The 16,941-nt window shown below is 52.7% G+C and overlaps 6 protein-coding genes across 6 annotated transcripts; 3 read left to right on the top strand and 3 right to left on the bottom strand.

The window, feature by feature from the left end:
* Positions 1–4,478: 4,478 nt before the first annotated feature.
* On the top strand, positions 4,479–6,325 carry BD324DRAFT_607336 (putative autophagy protein; the record flags this gene model as incomplete). Its single annotated transcript, XM_022014065.1, has 6 exons — positions 4,479–4,620; positions 4,671–4,849; positions 4,897–5,002; positions 5,051–5,132; positions 5,173–5,470; positions 5,525–6,325. The coding sequence occupies 6 exons, from the start codon at positions 4,479–4,481 to the stop codon at positions 6,323–6,325; spliced, it is 1,608 nt and encodes a 535-aa protein (XP_021874120.1).
* A 1,441-nt stretch (positions 6,326–7,766) lies between these two features.
* BD324DRAFT_617370 (hypothetical protein) lies at positions 7,767–8,915 on the top strand. Its single transcript, XM_022014918.1, has 5 exons — positions 7,767–8,018; positions 8,054–8,104; positions 8,142–8,401; positions 8,436–8,633; positions 8,670–8,915. The coding sequence occupies exons 1-5, from the start codon at positions 7,955–7,957 to the stop codon at positions 8,772–8,774; spliced, it is 678 nt and encodes a 225-aa protein (XP_021874119.1). The 5' UTR covers positions 7,767–7,954; the 3' UTR covers positions 8,775–8,915.
* BD324DRAFT_617369 (hypothetical protein) lies at positions 8,916–11,123 on the bottom strand. The gene has a single exon (XM_022014917.1). The coding sequence runs from the start codon at positions 11,109–11,111 to the stop codon at positions 9,009–9,011; it is 2,103 nt and encodes a 700-aa protein (XP_021874118.1). The 5' UTR covers positions 11,112–11,123; the 3' UTR covers positions 8,916–9,008.
* Positions 11,124–11,262: 139 nt separating this feature from the next.
* Positions 11,263–12,828, bottom strand: BD324DRAFT_617367 (hypothetical protein). Its single transcript, XM_022014916.1, has 2 exons — positions 12,072–12,828; positions 11,263–12,019 (listed from the first exon to the last, which is right to left on the bottom strand). Exons 1-2 carry the CDS (start codon positions 12,610–12,612, stop codon positions 11,559–11,561), a joined length of 1,002 nt encoding a protein of 333 aa, XP_021874117.1. The 5' UTR covers positions 12,613–12,828; the 3' UTR covers positions 11,263–11,558.
* A 1,808-nt stretch (positions 12,829–14,636) lies between these two features.
* Positions 14,637–15,932, top strand: BD324DRAFT_679349 (hypothetical protein; the record flags this gene model as incomplete). The annotated part of the gene is made up of 8 exons (XM_022019037.1): positions 14,637–14,783; positions 14,822–14,955; positions 14,993–15,080; positions 15,115–15,300; positions 15,339–15,540; positions 15,584–15,633; positions 15,672–15,803; positions 15,843–15,932. The coding sequence occupies exons 1-8, from the start codon at positions 14,670–14,672 to the stop codon at positions 15,930–15,932; spliced, it is 996 nt and encodes a 331-aa protein (XP_021874116.1). The 5' UTR covers positions 14,637–14,669.
* Positions 15,933–16,059: 127 nt separating this feature from the next.
* Positions 16,060–16,699, bottom strand: BD324DRAFT_617364 (ricin B lectin domain-containing protein). Its single transcript, XM_022014915.1, has one exon. It carries the CDS (start codon positions 16,579–16,581, stop codon positions 16,132–16,134), a length of 450 nt encoding a protein of 149 aa, XP_021874115.1. The 5' UTR covers positions 16,582–16,699; the 3' UTR covers positions 16,060–16,131.
* Positions 16,700–16,941: the final 242 nt, after the last annotated feature.

The raw sequence follows: 16,941 nt of genomic DNA, 5'->3' as shown, positions 1-16,941 counted from the left end.
CCCCTAACCCCCTAACCCCCTAACCCCCTAACCCCCTAACCCCCTAACCCCCTAACCCCCTAACCCCTAACCCCCTAACCCCCTAACCCCCTAACCCCCTAACCCCCTAGCCCCCTAACCCCCTAACCCCCTAACCCTTCTTCGGGGTGGTTGTCGAGGTCACCGGAGCCATTTGGAGCAACGATCCAGCAAAAACTAGCGAGGAAAGAGCATGGAGGGTAGTTGAAGGCAATCCAAGAAGCAAGACGAAGAAAGAAGAAGTACAAAAGAGAAGAGCGGGGGATGAAAGTCAAAAGGTCGTCCAGTATATATATCTCGCTCGACTGACATCTCGTCACCAGGTCGTGGAGCGTCGCCATCGCTACAGACAATGAGTCGAGGCTGCCTCGAGGCGACCATTGTCCCTGGACGAAATTAGACCAAAGGGGTGTGGTCGTCGAGGTACGTCAGGGTGCATGGTGACGGCGTCGAGGCCATGAGGCTCAGGTGTGTGAGTGCAGTCGTCAAGCAAAGCGGTCTGGGCCCGCACAAAAAGTGTCAGTGGTCAGGTGCGGACATGAAACAATGAGTGTCATTAGCGCAAAGGGAGGGGTGTGTGTGTGTGTGTGGGTGTAGGCGTGCATTAAACGAGTGGTACCTGAAGGCCCACCTCGTGTCTTGATGACTAAGCAGAGTCAGCGTATGGGGTCAGCGTATGGGTACCATCGGAAACTGGCATTGATTCATGGCTCATTGCGCCATGAGAGTGAGGACTACTGTCTGAAGCAATGACCTTCAAAAGTCAAGCGAGGTACCGGAAATAATTGGCGCGTGCTTGATCATGAGGGGTTGAGGTCACGTGTACTGAGGACATTCTAGAAATTGGGCGCATTTAAATTCAGGTGACGTGCAGTATGCGTCATGAACTTCGGTGAAGATTCAATGACACAGATGGATGCACGGTTCATCGCCACATATACTCTCTTGCCCCTCGCGTCTGAGTGCGTCTCCATCTCATCGATTCATTTTTATCCCTGGCAGAAATAGCGGTGTAGAGGTAGAGAATGTGAACGGGGATGAGGGGAATGGGAGGTACATTCACATGCTTTATACTAAAGACCTCCACGATTCGTGGACAGAGAGGAAGAGTGGCCTGTCATGCATCGGAGTACAATGTCTTCATGCGAATGCTCCACAAATCGTGGACAGAGAGGAAAGGCGGCCTGGAATGCATCGTGGCAACGAGTCTTCAAGTTCGAATGCTCCACGATTCGTGGACAGAGAGGAAGGGTGGCCTGGAATACATTGCAACACGATTCAAGGAGGCCATCCACGATTCGTGGACAGGGAGCAAAGCGGCATGGGCTGCATCGTGGGCACATGTCTAGAGTACCCTCCACGATTTGTGGACAAGAAAGAAAGCTCACCTGAGGTGGATTGTGGCACCGTGTCGAGACAACCATCCACAATTCGTGGACAGAGAGGAAAGCTCACCTGAGGCGCATGGTGGCATCATATCGAGACATCCCTCCACGATTCGTGGACAGGGAAGAAAGGTCACCTGGGGCGCATGGTGGCACCGAGTCGAGACAACCCTCCACGATTCGTGGACAGGGAAGAAAGCTCCCTCAATTGCATCGTAAGACAAATCAAGACGATGGTCCACGATTCGTGGACAAGGAAGAAAACTCACCTGAGTTGCATGGTAGTACTATTCAAGATAATGGTCCACGAATCGTGGACAGAGAAGAAGGCTCGCCTGTGCGGAGTATATACCGGAACGTGACGGGCTATATGCATGGTCTGAGAACAAAGCCACATGCATGCGTGATGACATGTAGTCTGCAACATAATGCGTATGTTTGTAAGAAAATCAGTCCCAATTTCAACCTGTCAGCGGTCCAAAAAAGTCAATCCACGAATCGTGGACGAGAGAGAACTCGGCGCTGAGGGGTATTATTGGCAAAATTTCGAAATTTGATCCCGTTATTTTCAGCTTTTCAGCTGTCCAAATATGTCAATCCACAAATCGTGGACAAGGAGGAATGAAGAGCTTCACCAATTTTCGAAATTTGATGCCGTTCATCGCTCAGCAGTCCAAAATGTCAATCCACAATTAGTGGATAGGGAAGAAAGCCGAGCTGCAACTGTCGGATGCTTAGCTTTTGATCACTCAGCTCGGCTTTCTCTGTCTCCACGAATCGTGGATTGCTTCACAGAATACATGTGAAGCGCCCCAACCTCATGCATGCATGCATGATATGCATTCAGCGACCCCAGGTTCCTGCGGGTATGGATGGCGGGCCTTTGTCCTTGCTCTTGTACGCAGCTCTCAACCACTCAGCCAGACCGCCTTCTCTATGGTCCACGAATCGTGGATAGCTAAGCAAAGCACATGTGAGGGGTCTCACCTTATGCATCACCGTGCAGGAACAAGAACAATGAGTTGGCCGTGACGATGATATATGCTATATTTTGGGCTTTGCGACTCGGTCACCATGTATGCCATGCATCTCTCGGACAGATGAGAGCGTTCTAGGACCCCTATGCATGATCCTCATGGTGTGTATCGGTCACATAATGCATGCATAATGTGTGATGAACGATATCAATGATCGGTCCAATGCATGAAATATTCGACCCAGTCGCCATTTCAGGAGTCCAAAAAGGTCAATCCACGAATCGTGGAATAGAGAGAACTCGGTACTGGAGGGTATGCATCGGCCGTGGGGTGTGATCCCTATCAAAATTCACCGCTTCGGGTAAGAATTCCACGCGGCGCGACTCGGTCACTTTTGGCGCTCAGCGGTCCAAAAAGGTCAATCCACGATTCGTGGACAAGAGAGAAGTCGAGCCTGGAGGGCCTCCCGCCACACTCGCAAGTAATTCCACGCGGGTCTCGCGTGTTTTTTCAAAAATTCCATGCGCGCCAAGCGTGTTTTTCGCGAAATTCGGCCCGATCCACGCGGCCCGGACGTGCCGGGCCCGAGGGGGGTCGCGCCCGACCCCTCGCGCGTGAGGGTTGAAAAACGTGAATTCTCCAACACGATTGTCAAAAAGATCATCCTTGGGGCCACGTCTCGTACTTTAGGACATGGAGAATGCAAGTCCCAAATACGGTGATACAGCGAATACATTTAGCGGGTATGTCGGTAAACGGTTCAGAGACGAGAGCCGGCCCGATCAGACTCAAATTCAGATGCGGAGGCCACTGAAGGGACGCCATCATCCCGCGGTCACCTTCTGAGTTTGGCCATAGTATGCTCATTGCTCACAATATCACCGGTGTCAATGCCATCCATCCCGCTGACATGCTTAACATACAGGAAAATACATAGCGTCTGGCTTGTGACGAAGGGATAGCATTCAGCAGAATGGACGACTTGGCCGGCAATCATGAAAATGCGTTACCCAGCTCAGCTCGATCGACCCCAGAAGACGAAGAAGGGTCGTGACTTCAAGACCGTCCATATGCATGCAGAACTAGCACCCTTCGATAGAAGGCCTTTGCGTCTATACATGGTATCGCGGGCATGCACGCCCGGTCTGACCGACTAATGACGATGTCAGATGCTAAACCTCTATGCATTATGCATAATTGCCTGCCTGGAGACTGAACCATGATGCTGCTGCCAGACGTTATATAATTTGATCTCAGGATGCTTCCCACGGAACGTAAAAGGTCAAGTCCGTTTATTACCGATGCGTCTGTCGAGACATCCTATCTGTACAAGGTGATACAAGGATTAGCCCCAATTTTCCCCCATCGAGGGGATATGGAGAGTCCCCAATTTATTTCCAGGGCGACTGCGTGTTTGTGAGTCTCGAACTCCGGGTTGAAAATCGTAATGTCTATGCATCATCCTGACATCAAGGCACTGCCTCCAAGGGGATCTGCATCAGTTTGGAATGGCTCCGGTCCGAGTCCCGGCTTCTGGACCTGCTTTTCTGCCGAAATGGCAATTTTGAATTTTGCGGACCGCTAGTACTTTTGGCAGAGCGGTTATATGGTGTCATTTTTAGCCTGGCATAGCCGCTTTCGCCGTGTACCAGCACATGCTAGCCCGTATCAGTTCCGCTTCGGATATGCTTATTGCTTACCTCCTCCCTGATAATTGTTCCGAAATCGGAGACGTAAACTTTTTAGCTGCGACGTACGCGGGACTTCGACATGCTCGCCGGAAGAAAGGCACATGGGTTAGTCGTCGAGAATAGGTCCGAGGTTGTGACACGTACATCTTCTCGGTGGATTGAGTGGAAATTTGGATGCGCTCACGAATAACTGTGCTCACGGATAAAATTTCCTACGGCCTGTTTGGCGAGTCAACTGAACGATAATATAAATATGATCCCAATCTCCCTGTCAGGACCAGTTGATCACATATCACACGCACATTACACAAATGTCCGGTCAGCCATACTCTGAGGCCGGGGCCGTTCCTGAGCTGAACGCGAATGGACAAGCTGTAGGCTACGATGAAAAGGATGTCAAACACGACATGGTCCAAGAGGAACGGGACCTGATCGTAGATGGAACCCAGAATGCGGGAATGGCGGTCATAGAGCAAACCCAAGTCATTCCCAAGACTGGTGTACGAATCCCAACTAGTCGATGGGAGTACATCACGTTCTGCTTGTATTGTGAGGCTCGAGCTTGCGAAAGGGCGACGATGATGCTGAGCGTGTACCAGACTTTGCGAACAACGGTGCTCCGATCGGCGGAAACGGAGGAGCTTTGCGTCAAGCCTTGGTATCGCAAGCCAATCCATCCGGCAGTGTCAAATGGGGCGGACAAACCCTCACCATCAACAGTCTTCTGCTCGACATCAGCGGAATCATGTTTGCAGTCCAAGCCGTGTTCCTCCTCATAGTAAGCGACAATGGCGTTGGAGATATGAAAGCTGATGACATTGGCAGATTGGGCCCTTCGCAGATTACGGTAACTGGCGACCGTTTATTCTGACTGGCGCACAAATCGTGCTCTGGATCATGCAATTCGCGTTGGTTGGAATCAAAGAACCAAGTAAGCCAGCCTTTAGTCAATGAGTCACATGGCTGACGGGCCCTTAAGAGGACTGGCAGATCGCAAACGGAATCTACCTCGTTGGAAATCTGGCAGCAAACATCTCCGTCGCGTTCTATCAAGCAACCTTGTGAGTGTCGCTCCCTGGAGGCACATGCTCAAGTCCCAAGCCCTTCTCTCGTCCGAGACTTGCCTACGATTATCCAATCGGAAAATGAGGTTCGACAAGGCGTTAAATCCGCCGAGGAGCATGAGAGATTGGACCAATACGAACGAGCCCAACTCTACAACATGTGTAACATCACGGGATCGGCTTTGGTGGTCGTGACTTACGCCATTTCCATCGGAATCTCTTATGCTTTGGGAGCAGGCTCCGATGCCGCCGTCATCCGCTCGTACAACATCTTGCTTGCTTACTTTGGGGCGATCACCGTCATCTGTACTCTTCCTTACCTGTTACTTCAGAGGGTGTGTAAAGGCGCGCACTTTTGATTCCTTTGCTCATGTTGACACCGCCCGCAGAGACGACCTGGTCAACAGCTCCCGGCTGGTAGCAATATCCTGACTGCCGGTCCTAAACAAGTTTGGTCGGCAACGCAACACGCACGTAAACTCAAGCACTGCATGTTATACTTGGTCGCCTGGTGCTGTCTTCAAGAGTCTTGGGGAACCTGGTACACCATCGTCGGAATCATGCAAAATGAGGTCATTAACTATTCCCCACTGAAATTGAACGCCATGTCGATGGTCGCCGATCTTGCAGGGGGATCCGGCACGGTTGTCATGTACTTCCTCCAAAAGCGATACGGATTCAAGATCCAGACTGCTCTCCGATACGGTGCCTTCTTTACATTGTTCCCTTGCCTCTACGGTGGTCTTGGAATGTTCCAGCATCATTTCGGTTTCCACCACACTTGGGAGTTCTGGATCGCCAACTCTTGGAACTTCTTCACCGGATGTTGGGGCGCCTACTCCGTTAGCATGATCTCGGAGGTTGTACCAGCACCAAAACTGATGATGTTCTTCGCGATGTTCAACATCTGGGGCAAGTCGAGCTCGTTTGCCGGCCCGTTCATCACTTCGGCAATCATCAAACGAGCTGGAGGAAACACCAACGCAGCATTCTGGTTCCTTTTCTCTCTCGGATGCGTTGGGGTCACCGTGCTCTGGCAGGTCAACACTGATCAAGCCAAACTGGACAACGCCGCATATCTCGAGAAGGAGGCTCAAGAACTTTACTCCGACGAGCAAAGGGCACGAGGGAGGGAGATGATCGCTCAGGCAGACGAAGAATTCATGACGAACAAGGTCCTGCCCGCTTAGAGGGGAAGGGATTGCACCGTTAGGGAATCTCCGACAGAGGTCAGACTTCTCAGTCTCCAGTAGAGCGCCAGGGATGTCCTCGCGATAGACGAATGCATTGGGTGTTATTCCATTCGGTGACTCGGAGCGGACAGCTGACGACGGGACGCACGGGGAGACATAGACTCGAAGTGAAGCATCTAGCCCATTCAGCTTGCATGGACTCCCAGGGCACCACAAGCCGTTGGGTCCCGAGGCATTGGTTCCGTGGGTTGGCAGGCAGACATTCGGATCCGTACCGGAGCCCGATCACGGAGCGCTGGTCTGCATCTCCATCGGTATACAGATCTGTTCTCTATCCAGCTTGACTCGCGCTTCAGGAGGCAACTGCTCAAGTATGATGAGCCTCAAGCCGGATAAGTCTGTTCTCGACGGTAGTGTGTTGGCAGGATCGCGATGGCGGCTTGGGGATCTCGTCCCCCAAACGCTCAAGGGGCGGTGTGCCAATCGCAGCAATCTACCCGATACAGTGTCCGTCATCTTCGTCTCGACCTCTTTGTGGATCTACGCAATTGACAGGAGCAAACGCCTATCTGCATGTTTTCGATGCTGGATGACTCGCAGAAAGTCCTTCCAAATATGACCCTCCGTGAATGGGGTGTAAAGTCACCTCTTCACTTGACAAACCAAGGGGGGGGCGCCGGCTGGCAGGAGTTCAACGATTCGAGTGTGGGTTGACACTGGCCAATTCTCATTCGACAAACGGACAACTGTGCACACGTGAGCTGTGGTTGTGAGCTCAAAATGACACGATGCATCATGGCGGGTCGGCCAACGGTATCATGCCATATATCCTGGTGTATGTGAGGGAAATGATGCGCGTAAAACATAAGACCAAGCATCCCCACCAGATGGGCTAGGACGCGGGCGGCTGGGCGGTATGCTTTGATCATGTCAGCTGCAGCTGAAAGCAGACCGATTGGGGCGCAATAGGCTTTTGGCTCTTTCCTCGCGAACCATCGGAAATGGTAATCCCTCACAACGTCTCTGCAGCCCATTGTAATTTATCTGCTTTTCAGACCACAATTCGGCGCGCCCTTTTGAATCATCATGATTTATAATATTGTACCTGCTCGGGACCCTGCAAGGGGCAGTTCACACCCTCAATACTTACAAAAAGCTGCTCCTTCCATAAACAATCTCTCACTCATAGCTGATTCAAAGAAGCCCAAGCGCCCGCCGTCCTTTCACAGGAAATTACCGGGGATGACGGTGAACGGTTTTCAGCCTGTCTACAGACCCTGGAGGATAAATCACGATGCAATTGTCGACCAGTTTAATGTGCTTATGTGCGCGAAAAGCGCCGAACCTTCGGAGCGATAATACAGCACGAGCAGCATGCCGATGATCTCTCATTAGCCGACCGACAAATAGAAATACAGTATACTGAATGAATCGGACTCCGCTGGTGTTCATAGTCACGGGTTGGATCTGGTGCAGGCAAGCGTGAATCGCAAGTGTTCCCGTCTGTAGATTCAATGAAAGATCCTAGCCTGTGGGCTGTGTCTGCATTTTGCGGTGCATGCCGATTCGGCGAACTCCTGGATCACCCTAGATCTGGAAGAGAAAGATTGGCTTTCCTGGATCTGCATGCCCATTTCTTTTACACGCACCATGACCGCTAATCGAGTGAGACAGCTCAATGCGCACACCGGTAAGGTCGCGCTCCCTGTGAGTGCTGACATGCAGATGCCGACTTTGATGCTTGTTTGGAAGTCCTGCTGGATGGATATGCGGACCGTGAGCAATGCGAGTACATGACCCAACTAATATACAGACAAGTTCATGGTCGCCTGCGCTGACGCCGATCGGGAGACCTTGCGACTCACTCATCAGACAAGCTTGACAACGATGCTCGCTCTCAAAAGGGTCTATGTCACAGGGGACGATGAGAAGACAATTTCGTCAGTGATGTTTGTGACGCCACCTCAGTCGCAAAGCGCTCCACCCAACTTGTCGGTGATCAAGGAGAACCCTTACAAGGCTCAACTCGAGGCCAAGATTCCAGACTACGTCAAGCAATGGCGATCATCCAAGGTAAGAGTCATCAAAGGACTCTGGTTGACGATAGCTCGGCGAAGCATACAAGGCCTTTTGGCCGGCGATGGGTGGGAGAGAGGCCTGGGATGCTGCCTATGTGGTTTCCGCCATCGCGACTAAGCCATCGTCTCGTGGACAAGGCCAGGGGACCGCATTGATCAACCATGTGAAAAGTCAAGCGCAGGCCGAGGGAAGGAGCGTTATTGTCGCGAGTCAAAGTGCCTCGACAGTAGGTTCTGATACTCGCAATCCTGCTGACGTCCAGCTCGGCTGGTTCAAAAAACGAGGATTCGAACAGTTATATGAAGGGAGAATCGAACTGCCGAAGGGCGGCTCGGTGCCCTTACTCGGTCTTCGGTCAGCATCGTAAGGGTCTGCATGCATGACTCGTATGTGACAGTGACCCATGTGTACATAATGGCTGGGTAGATTGTGAGGTCGGCCGTTCTGTCAAGGAGCCATCGTCAGAGACGTAGAGGAATGCGGATGGAGCCGGAGATGGGCGTGCCGCGTTGTTACTCAGATACAGAATACATGGTTAGCCTACAAGCCAGATACATTCGCAGGGAGCTAGTTCTCAACGACGCGACTGTTTCACGAGAACTCAGTCATCCCCGGCCCACGCGTCAAGTCTATCGAGCAGCACAGAGCCCTTCTCTCGGCGGTCTTTATGAGTTGTCTGCACGGTTACGTTTCTATCCGCATTGTATTCCAGAAAGAGCTCGATGACTTGTTTCCATCGAGACTTCTCGGGCGGCGAACGTTCCACCCATCCGCGGCGCAGTGCTTGTTGAACCGACTCTAAACACATCTTCCAGGGAGATGCAAGATAATTGGGAGGCTCGTCGTCTTTGGCCTCACGCTTCTTCGGCAGCAGCATACGCTGGTTCGGGTCCAGACCAAATCGCAACAGCGCATGCACAATGGCCGGATCTGTCAGTGGATAGATGGATGATTGTCGATCGAACAGATACCTCGTAGTCCAGCAGAGTAAGGGATACCCGTTGCCAGGCTCATACCGTCCCTCCTTGAGGTATCGGTCAACAAAGCTGGTGAGACCAAAGGACACCGCCAAGGCAAGAAAGGCGTCTTCGTACGGAGTTCGCCCTCGGGACTCCAGGGTTCCAAAGCAGCTTCTAGCCCAGTTGTCCAGTGCGTGAGCCTCGCGCGGATCCTCGGACTCGACACGAGCCAGGTAAAGATCGTTAAGGGTTTCGTTCAGGCACATGAGGAGATCGAATATCTGGCCCTGAGCGATGTCTGAAGCGAGCCGTGCGTGAGTAAACCCTGTCATGATACGAGACCACCATCCGGACACGTTTCGTTGTCTTCGCAAGGTACCGGAGGAGGGAATCCTCCAGCATAGCAGAACTGATCGCAGCAGGAGCGAATGAGGGTCATCCTTGGCGTACTGAAGCAGTTTTGCACCGTCAGGACCTCGCACCCATGTCCGGACTGTTCGGTGGTAGAACGATACCGACTGGTGGGCTAAACCGTCTTCGGGGCCCGAGAACTGCACGAGCCGGCGAGTAGAGTCAAGTATCTGCGCGATGGTCTCTGACAACAGACTGCGGATCGTCTCCTTTGCCATCGAGTCCATGTGCCTCATGGTCGCTTGATCGTGATCCAGGTGAGTGGCTAATACTAGCTCCCATGCCGTCACCAGTGCCGTCTCGTCATTTCGGGTGAACATGCAGACGTCCTCGCGGGCCAATATCAGACTGAAGTAGGTTGCAGCCATCTTGCATGTGGACTCGGGTGCTTCGGTCAGAAGATGGCGATATAGAGCATCGAGGCCAAGGGGAAGAGACTCCACATCTTCAGACCGCACTGCCGCTCCCTTAGTTCTCGATTGCAATTCGTTGCACGCTATCGTTGACCAGAAGAAGACTCCTTCAGCTTTTTCGACGACAGCGTCAATTACAGAGTCGGATGCTTGGCCGGCAAGCCGATCGGTGACGTAGCGCTGCATGTCGTTACGAGTCACATCCTGCAGCCGAAGTTGGGCGACATTCGAGAAGGCTTCCTCGAATATCCTCCATGGCCGACTCGAGACGCACACCTTGACATCAGAGTGCCGGGTAGCGCTCTCCACCAGTCGTATGATCTCCGAATGATTGCCCTCAAACTCATCAAGACCGTCCAGCAGCAGAAAGACTTTCTGCTCTCCTTGCCGGTGAATGATGTCCAAGAAAGCATCGTATGCGGCTGCGAGATCTTCAATCTCCCAAGCAGCCAGCCTGCGAACCCGTTCCAAAGTCGTCGCTGATTGTATCTCCACGTACAGCGAATGGAATACCTGTCTGATCAGGGCAGGACAGCTCGACAGTAGCTGATGAAGCAAAGAACGGAAAAGGCCTTCGAGTGATCGCTGCGAGACAAGACCGCTTTCCCAGAAAAAGAAGCTAGCGATATGGAGACGATGGCCGGCACCCCATCTTCGCAAGCGCTCGGACAGGCCCGAGCGATGCTTGAGATATCTCAACAAGGTTGACTTGCCAGAACCTGGTCTGCCGGAGATCCAGAATAGACGCTGAGAGCTGTCATTTAAGAAGCGGTCCAGTGGACCGGCAGGGTCCCCGAGCCATTTGTACGATCCAGCATGGGACTCGACTATCTGCTCCTCTCGTGCGTCTGCGTTTGGCAAGGCAAGGGCGTCAAGAATCGCTTCGTTTAGAAGGGCCTCGTGAGGATGATTGCGGCTCATCGGGGTCCGGTGAGGTAAGGAATCTCTTTCTCCCGTCGGTCAGACGGCGGGAAAAAATGCCCGAGCGCGTGGCATCGGGTTTGGTGCCGGAGTTCGGGCCGAGGCCGTCAAACCATCTGATGTGTCCACGCGGAGAGAGAAACAGAATTCACTCATGCATATTGCAAACCCCAGTCTCAAAGACAACCCCTACGCTGGAACTCAAAATGGATTGGCCAGAGTTTCAGTTATAGCCAATCCCCAGGGAGATGAATCCCGGACCAAGCCAGCTCGACGATGACGACACAAGTGTGTTGCCTGCCGCGAGATATGATCCGCCTCCGCCACCGCCTTGACCATACGGCGTTAGGATGTATTTAACTGGATTGTTGTCATTTGAGGGGGACGGAGTTTGAGATTCGGAGGATAGAACCTGCCCACCCAGGCCGCCTCCTCCTCCGTTGAAGCCTAAACGGGATTAAAATTCGGGCTCGGGTTCCAATGAAGACAAAAGCAAGACTCACCACCACCACCTCCGCCTCCCGGACAAGGTTGACAGTCATTGCCATCAGATCCTGGAGGGAACTGAAGACTGCTTCCGGCTGGACAGGCGGTCGTATAGGAGCCTCCGGCACCCCCTCCGTTGCCCCCTCCATCGCTCCCGGCGTTCTGATAAGGGGGAAATGCCGGCGTGCCTCCGGTCAGGTCATCGATTCCGGACGACGCTTCGCCGTCCCCTTGATTGTCGTTGCTACGGTTGCTATCGTCCGTCGTGGCGCCCCCTCCGCCTCCGCCGCAGTAGTAATCGGTGTCATCAGTCGTTCCTTGAACCCCTGAGGTGGACTGCCCGCCCGCCTGCGTGGGACCCGCGCCAGTACTGGATCCACCCTGGAGGGTCAGACTAGCATCACCACCATTGTTGTTCCATCCTGATTAACATCAGTGTGTCTCATTCGTTTGGACTGGTCGAGGCAGACTCACCTGCACCTCCACCTCCGCCGGCGACGATGACCTGCACTGAATCCTGGCCTTGTGAGGTCGTGAAGAACACGTTACTGGCTCCTCCACCACCCCCAGCTCCGCCACTCTGTCCGGTGGTGCCAGGTACAAACTGGTAATTCGGAGCTTGTACGGAGGCATCATTCCCGGCGTAAGCTTCGAGGTAAACAACGGCGCTGATTATCACAGCCTTTCCTCCAGTGTATACCGGTACAGCAGCCTGGGTACCGTCGTCCGCGAATGTACGATTACCTCCGCTGGCACCAGCAATGACAATCGGATAATAGCCGGAGCAGACAAGATATTGAGAGCCTGGTGAAGGAGTAAAGCTCGACTGACCGCCGACACTGGTTTGCACAGCTTGTGACCCGGAATACGTGGTAGAGTAGGAGATGGTTGTGCTTGTTACCGTGCTTGTAGAAACAATGGTTGCGGATGTGATGGTCGATGTTGAGACCATGGTAGTGAAGACCACAGTTGAGGCAGTGGCGGTTGCGGTTGGCGTAAAGGTCACGGTCGTCATGGTTACTGTCGGATCTAACACCGTCGAAGCCAGGGTGGTGGTCGTTGTGCTGGTCGAAGTGACAACCACCGGGATGACACTGCTGCGCGTGCGCGTCACGGTAGTCGTTGACGTTGGTGCAGTCTTGTACACACTAGAGGTGAACGTCGGTCCAATAGGCCGGTTCAAGGCAATCTCACAAGCATCGCGAATGATCTGGTCCGCGCACGAGTTCCAGCCTAGAGGCAGACCCCAGCCTCTGCCGCCATGGCGTATACCTCTCTTCGCTGGGCTGCCTGTGGTGGCAGGGCATCCAGGACCGACTCCAGCGCTGGTACTTGTCTGAGTGATGGTCATGACCGAAGGTGTGTAGGTAGTCGTCAGAATCGATGAGGAAACGATGCTCGTGCTGATCAGGGTGGAAGTGGTGGTGGTTGGTTCACCTGTCACTGTGACCGTCCCGATACCTGTAACAGTGAACATCGTGGTCGCAGGTGTGTATGCTGTGTTGACGTCCAGAGTAACATGGGTCGAAGTTGAATAAGACACCGACGAAACAGTCGTATATGCTGTGACAGTCGGGGTAGAGATCACAGTCTTGGTAGTAGTTGCCACCAGCGCGTTCAGCACTGGCGTACAAAGCGGCTGGAGCTGGAACAGCTCGATGAGCTGCGCTCCTTGCTTCGCATCTTGAAATGGGCAGCTGTTGCCTTGGCCGCCGCCTCCCCAGCCCTGGCCCCAACCACGTTCAACCACATCCTCGATGCCCGAGTGTGGGGTAACAAGTCCCAGACCGCCTTGAACGGCACAACCTAGCAAAGTCGCTACTATAGCGACCTGCAACATGGTCGTGCTGGCTCAGTGATTGCTGACGTGGAAGAGTGAGTCCCGTGGGGAGCCCCGTTCATGACTTTTGAACATGTTCCAGCGACATCTCGCTTCTCTCAATCTCCCAGAAGCCGGAAGTGATCGCGGGCTATTGCGGGAAGGGTCCGACCGCCCAATTTCCTCTTCGGTCCACAGGTACTGTACCATTTCGACGGAATCACGCTCCCCCAACTTCCCACATCTGTGGCATTTGCTAATTTTCACATTTCCATACTATTGGAATGAATCCCAGAGTTATTGTCGATCCACCGTTCCCAAAAATAGCACAGAATTTCCTGGAGAGATTTGGCGGTCCTCAGGCCAGTGATCTGTTAGGAGACCCTGCGTTGTTGGCTTCGCATTATCATTGTATCACATCATTTCGGCGAGTGTCCAAGGTACAGTGTAAGATGCGATGAATAAGCTTCAAGGCATGGGCGTAAAGTTTACTGATGTGGTACATTAATATCACTTACGAGCACTGTTGATAGTAAACCCCTTACACGTAGGAAGAATATGAGGCATTGACATCGATATGCTCCTCGCTTTACGAAGAGCGTTGGTCGAAGACCATCAAACTATCAAAAGTCCCCTGCAGCTACGGGACTGAGGTATACGTGAGTATGTCGAGGCCAGGCCCATCGTTGCAGCCATCACAGCTGAATCTCTGATCTTATACGTCCTGATACTCGCGGTCAATGAGGCAGGATGATGTCATGCAGATCTGTGCGTGATTGTGGTTCCCCTCAGACCCGCACTACGCTCTACTCTCGAAAGAGATGCGATGATAGTCTGGGGCTTGCCGCAGAGAGGGGTCTCTGGTCCTCGCGGTGAGGTTCTGGCGGTTGAGTTGGAGCTCTAGATACTACTACATACATAAATCATTTTTGACCAAGTAAGTAAAAGGCCATCTTGCATCTTGCATGGGATAGTCATCACTGAATTCGGGCAATGCCCGCTCGGAGGTAGAAAGAGGTAGAAAGGAATCTTGCTGCGAGGCATGCTCGATGACCTTCACGCGTGTGGATCATCCCGGCGAGAAACCCGCGTTTGTGACGAAAGTGTCAAAATCTGATTGAAAATCCCGGAAATTACGGACTCAAGGTGACATCAGATCACCCGTGGCTCACGTCCGGTTCAGGTTCTTAACCCTCACCACTTAGTATCCGCCCAATCATACACATATACGCATCTCACCGGACTCGTCAGTGATGCTCGAAATGTTCGACACAAAGGCGCTGGGCTTCTTCGTTCCGGCGCCGACATGGGGCATCGAAGATATTCCGGATCTCACCGGGAAGGTTGCTATCGTGACTGGTGCAAATGTGAGCTCTCTTCGAGTACATAATCCGACTCTCCGAAGACAGGTATTGGCAAGCAGTCCGCAAAACACTTGCTGCAGAGTGGAGCCACAGTGTACGCCGCTGCGCGGTCTGAGGAAAAATGCTTGAATGCCATTGAGGACATTAAAGCAGAGACTAAGCGGTCTGATATCCAGTGAGCGATCCGCAAGAGGAGTACTCACCAAACAAAGCTTCCTCCATCTTGATCTCGGCGACATTGCCCAATCATACAGCGCCGGACTCGAGTTTGCAAAGAGTCATGACCGTCTCGACATGCTGGTAAATCTGTCGTAATGACGTCGGCTAACTTCAGATCAACTCGGCTGGTGTTATGACCCCTCCGAAAGGCAGCCGTACAAAGGACGGGTACGATCTTCAGTTCGGCACGAATTGTATAGGCCACTTTGCTTTCTCCCAGCCGTTACTGAAGCTATTGCGATCCACTGCTAAAACCGCGCCAGCAAACTCGGTGAGGATCGTTTGGGTCTCTAGCGCGGCCGTGAGTCCATGATTGACCTCGTGATATTGACATGTTAGCATTTCCTCGGTTCAAAAGAAGGCATCGACTTTGAGTCGATCACAGAAGTCTCACGAGTCAGCCCGTTCTATCATTACAGCCAAAGGCATGTTTGCGAAATGCTCCACACGCTAAGCGAGCGCAGTAAACTCGGCTCCATTCACCTGGCGAATGAGTGTGCAAACCGCCTACGAGATGATGGCATCATTTCCGTCTCCCTTCGTGAGCTAGTAGTGGACCTGCTGCCCTGATCATGCAGATCCAGGAAACATCTCGACCGATTTGCAGCGCAACATGTGGTTGGTCCGGACCTTTGTGAGTTCCTGGATTGGTTTAGTCACTCAAAGTGGTAGATGCCGCTCTACTCGGCTTCACTTGGATGCTTGACTCAGCTCTATGCAGCGACATCGACCGACGTCACGATGGCTGATACAGGATCATACTACGTTCCCTGGGCTCGAAAGTATCATCCATCTCATCCAAAGGTATGGCTGAGAGCGTGTTGCGAGACTGACTGCTGTTAGGCGAATGACCCAGACAGTCAGAGAAGCACATGGGAGTTTTGTCAGGCGCAACTCGAGAAAGTGGTAGGACCCACTGTGGGTCTTTCATAGGGAGACGGGCACGGAACTTGAGCCGCCGCTGTCTGGGCTGTGCGTCCTCAGTGGTTGGTAACGGCTCTATGGCTAATGACAGGCCTGTCTCATTTGCAAAGACGGGAGGTAGACGCAACACCGAAGACTGCATTATTGATATTAAAGGAAGATACAGTACTCATTCTTACAGTATATGAATTGTCCGTGGTGGTATGATTTACGCGGGGAACCCATTTTGCCAGAGTTGGTGCACATCATCACCGCTACATTGCCAGCCTTGCACGTTTGACGTTCCTGCCTCAACATCAAGACATTGGTTGCCGTTGTATACCGCAATATGGTTTGTCCCAGTGTAGTACAAGGTTTGCTGGAACAGTCCAGGGTAGCATTGCCAGAGTTTCATGGGGACACCGTCGTAACCGCCGCCATCTCCAAAGTCAAGACAGTAGTTCTGTCCTGCAGCGCGAACCGAGGTGACTCCGGATGGATGGTAAACCCAACGCTGACCTTCGTTAACACTACCACAAGGCGCAAGGCCGACCGGAGAGCCGTTGTAGTACTGTCCATTGGTGACAGTGAGACACTGAGACAAGTCATTACCGTTTAGCCAGTTAATCACGTATCCTTTCTCGGTAGGGGCCGCCGATGCAGTGGAGCTTGGAGCCATAGATGTGGTGGCGGTGGGGCTGGTATCTTGATTGATTGGAACGAGGTTGAAGGCCTGAATATCATTGTTGTCGTAATTCGAGCCACAACCGACAAAGTTGGTCCCTTCGGTGAAGCTGTAGTCCAAACAAGGGGTCGAACCAGTCACAGCGATGTGATCTGTGTTTGTGTAGTAAAATTGCTGCTGCTCAAGCCCAGGATAGCACTGCCAGACCTTGGCAGGAGCAGAAGGACTCGAACCAGGGTTGCTGCCGGCATCGAGACAGTAGTTGGTGCCAACAAGTTGCACACTCAGCTGATTGCCCGGTTGGATCTGCCAGAGAGAATAGAATGGCTGGTCAGGGGAGACCGTCTGGGTCCA

This window comes from Kockovaella imperatae (assembly GCF_002102565.1).
Source record: "Kockovaella imperatae strain NRRL Y-17943 chromosome Unknown BD324scaffold_2, whole genome shotgun sequence".
NCBI classification, from domain to species: domain Eukaryota; kingdom Fungi; phylum Basidiomycota; class Tremellomycetes; order Tremellales; family Cuniculitremaceae; genus Kockovaella; species Kockovaella imperatae.
Note: the sequence above shows the minus strand (reverse complement) of the source record. Positions and strands in the feature narration are given on the sequence as shown.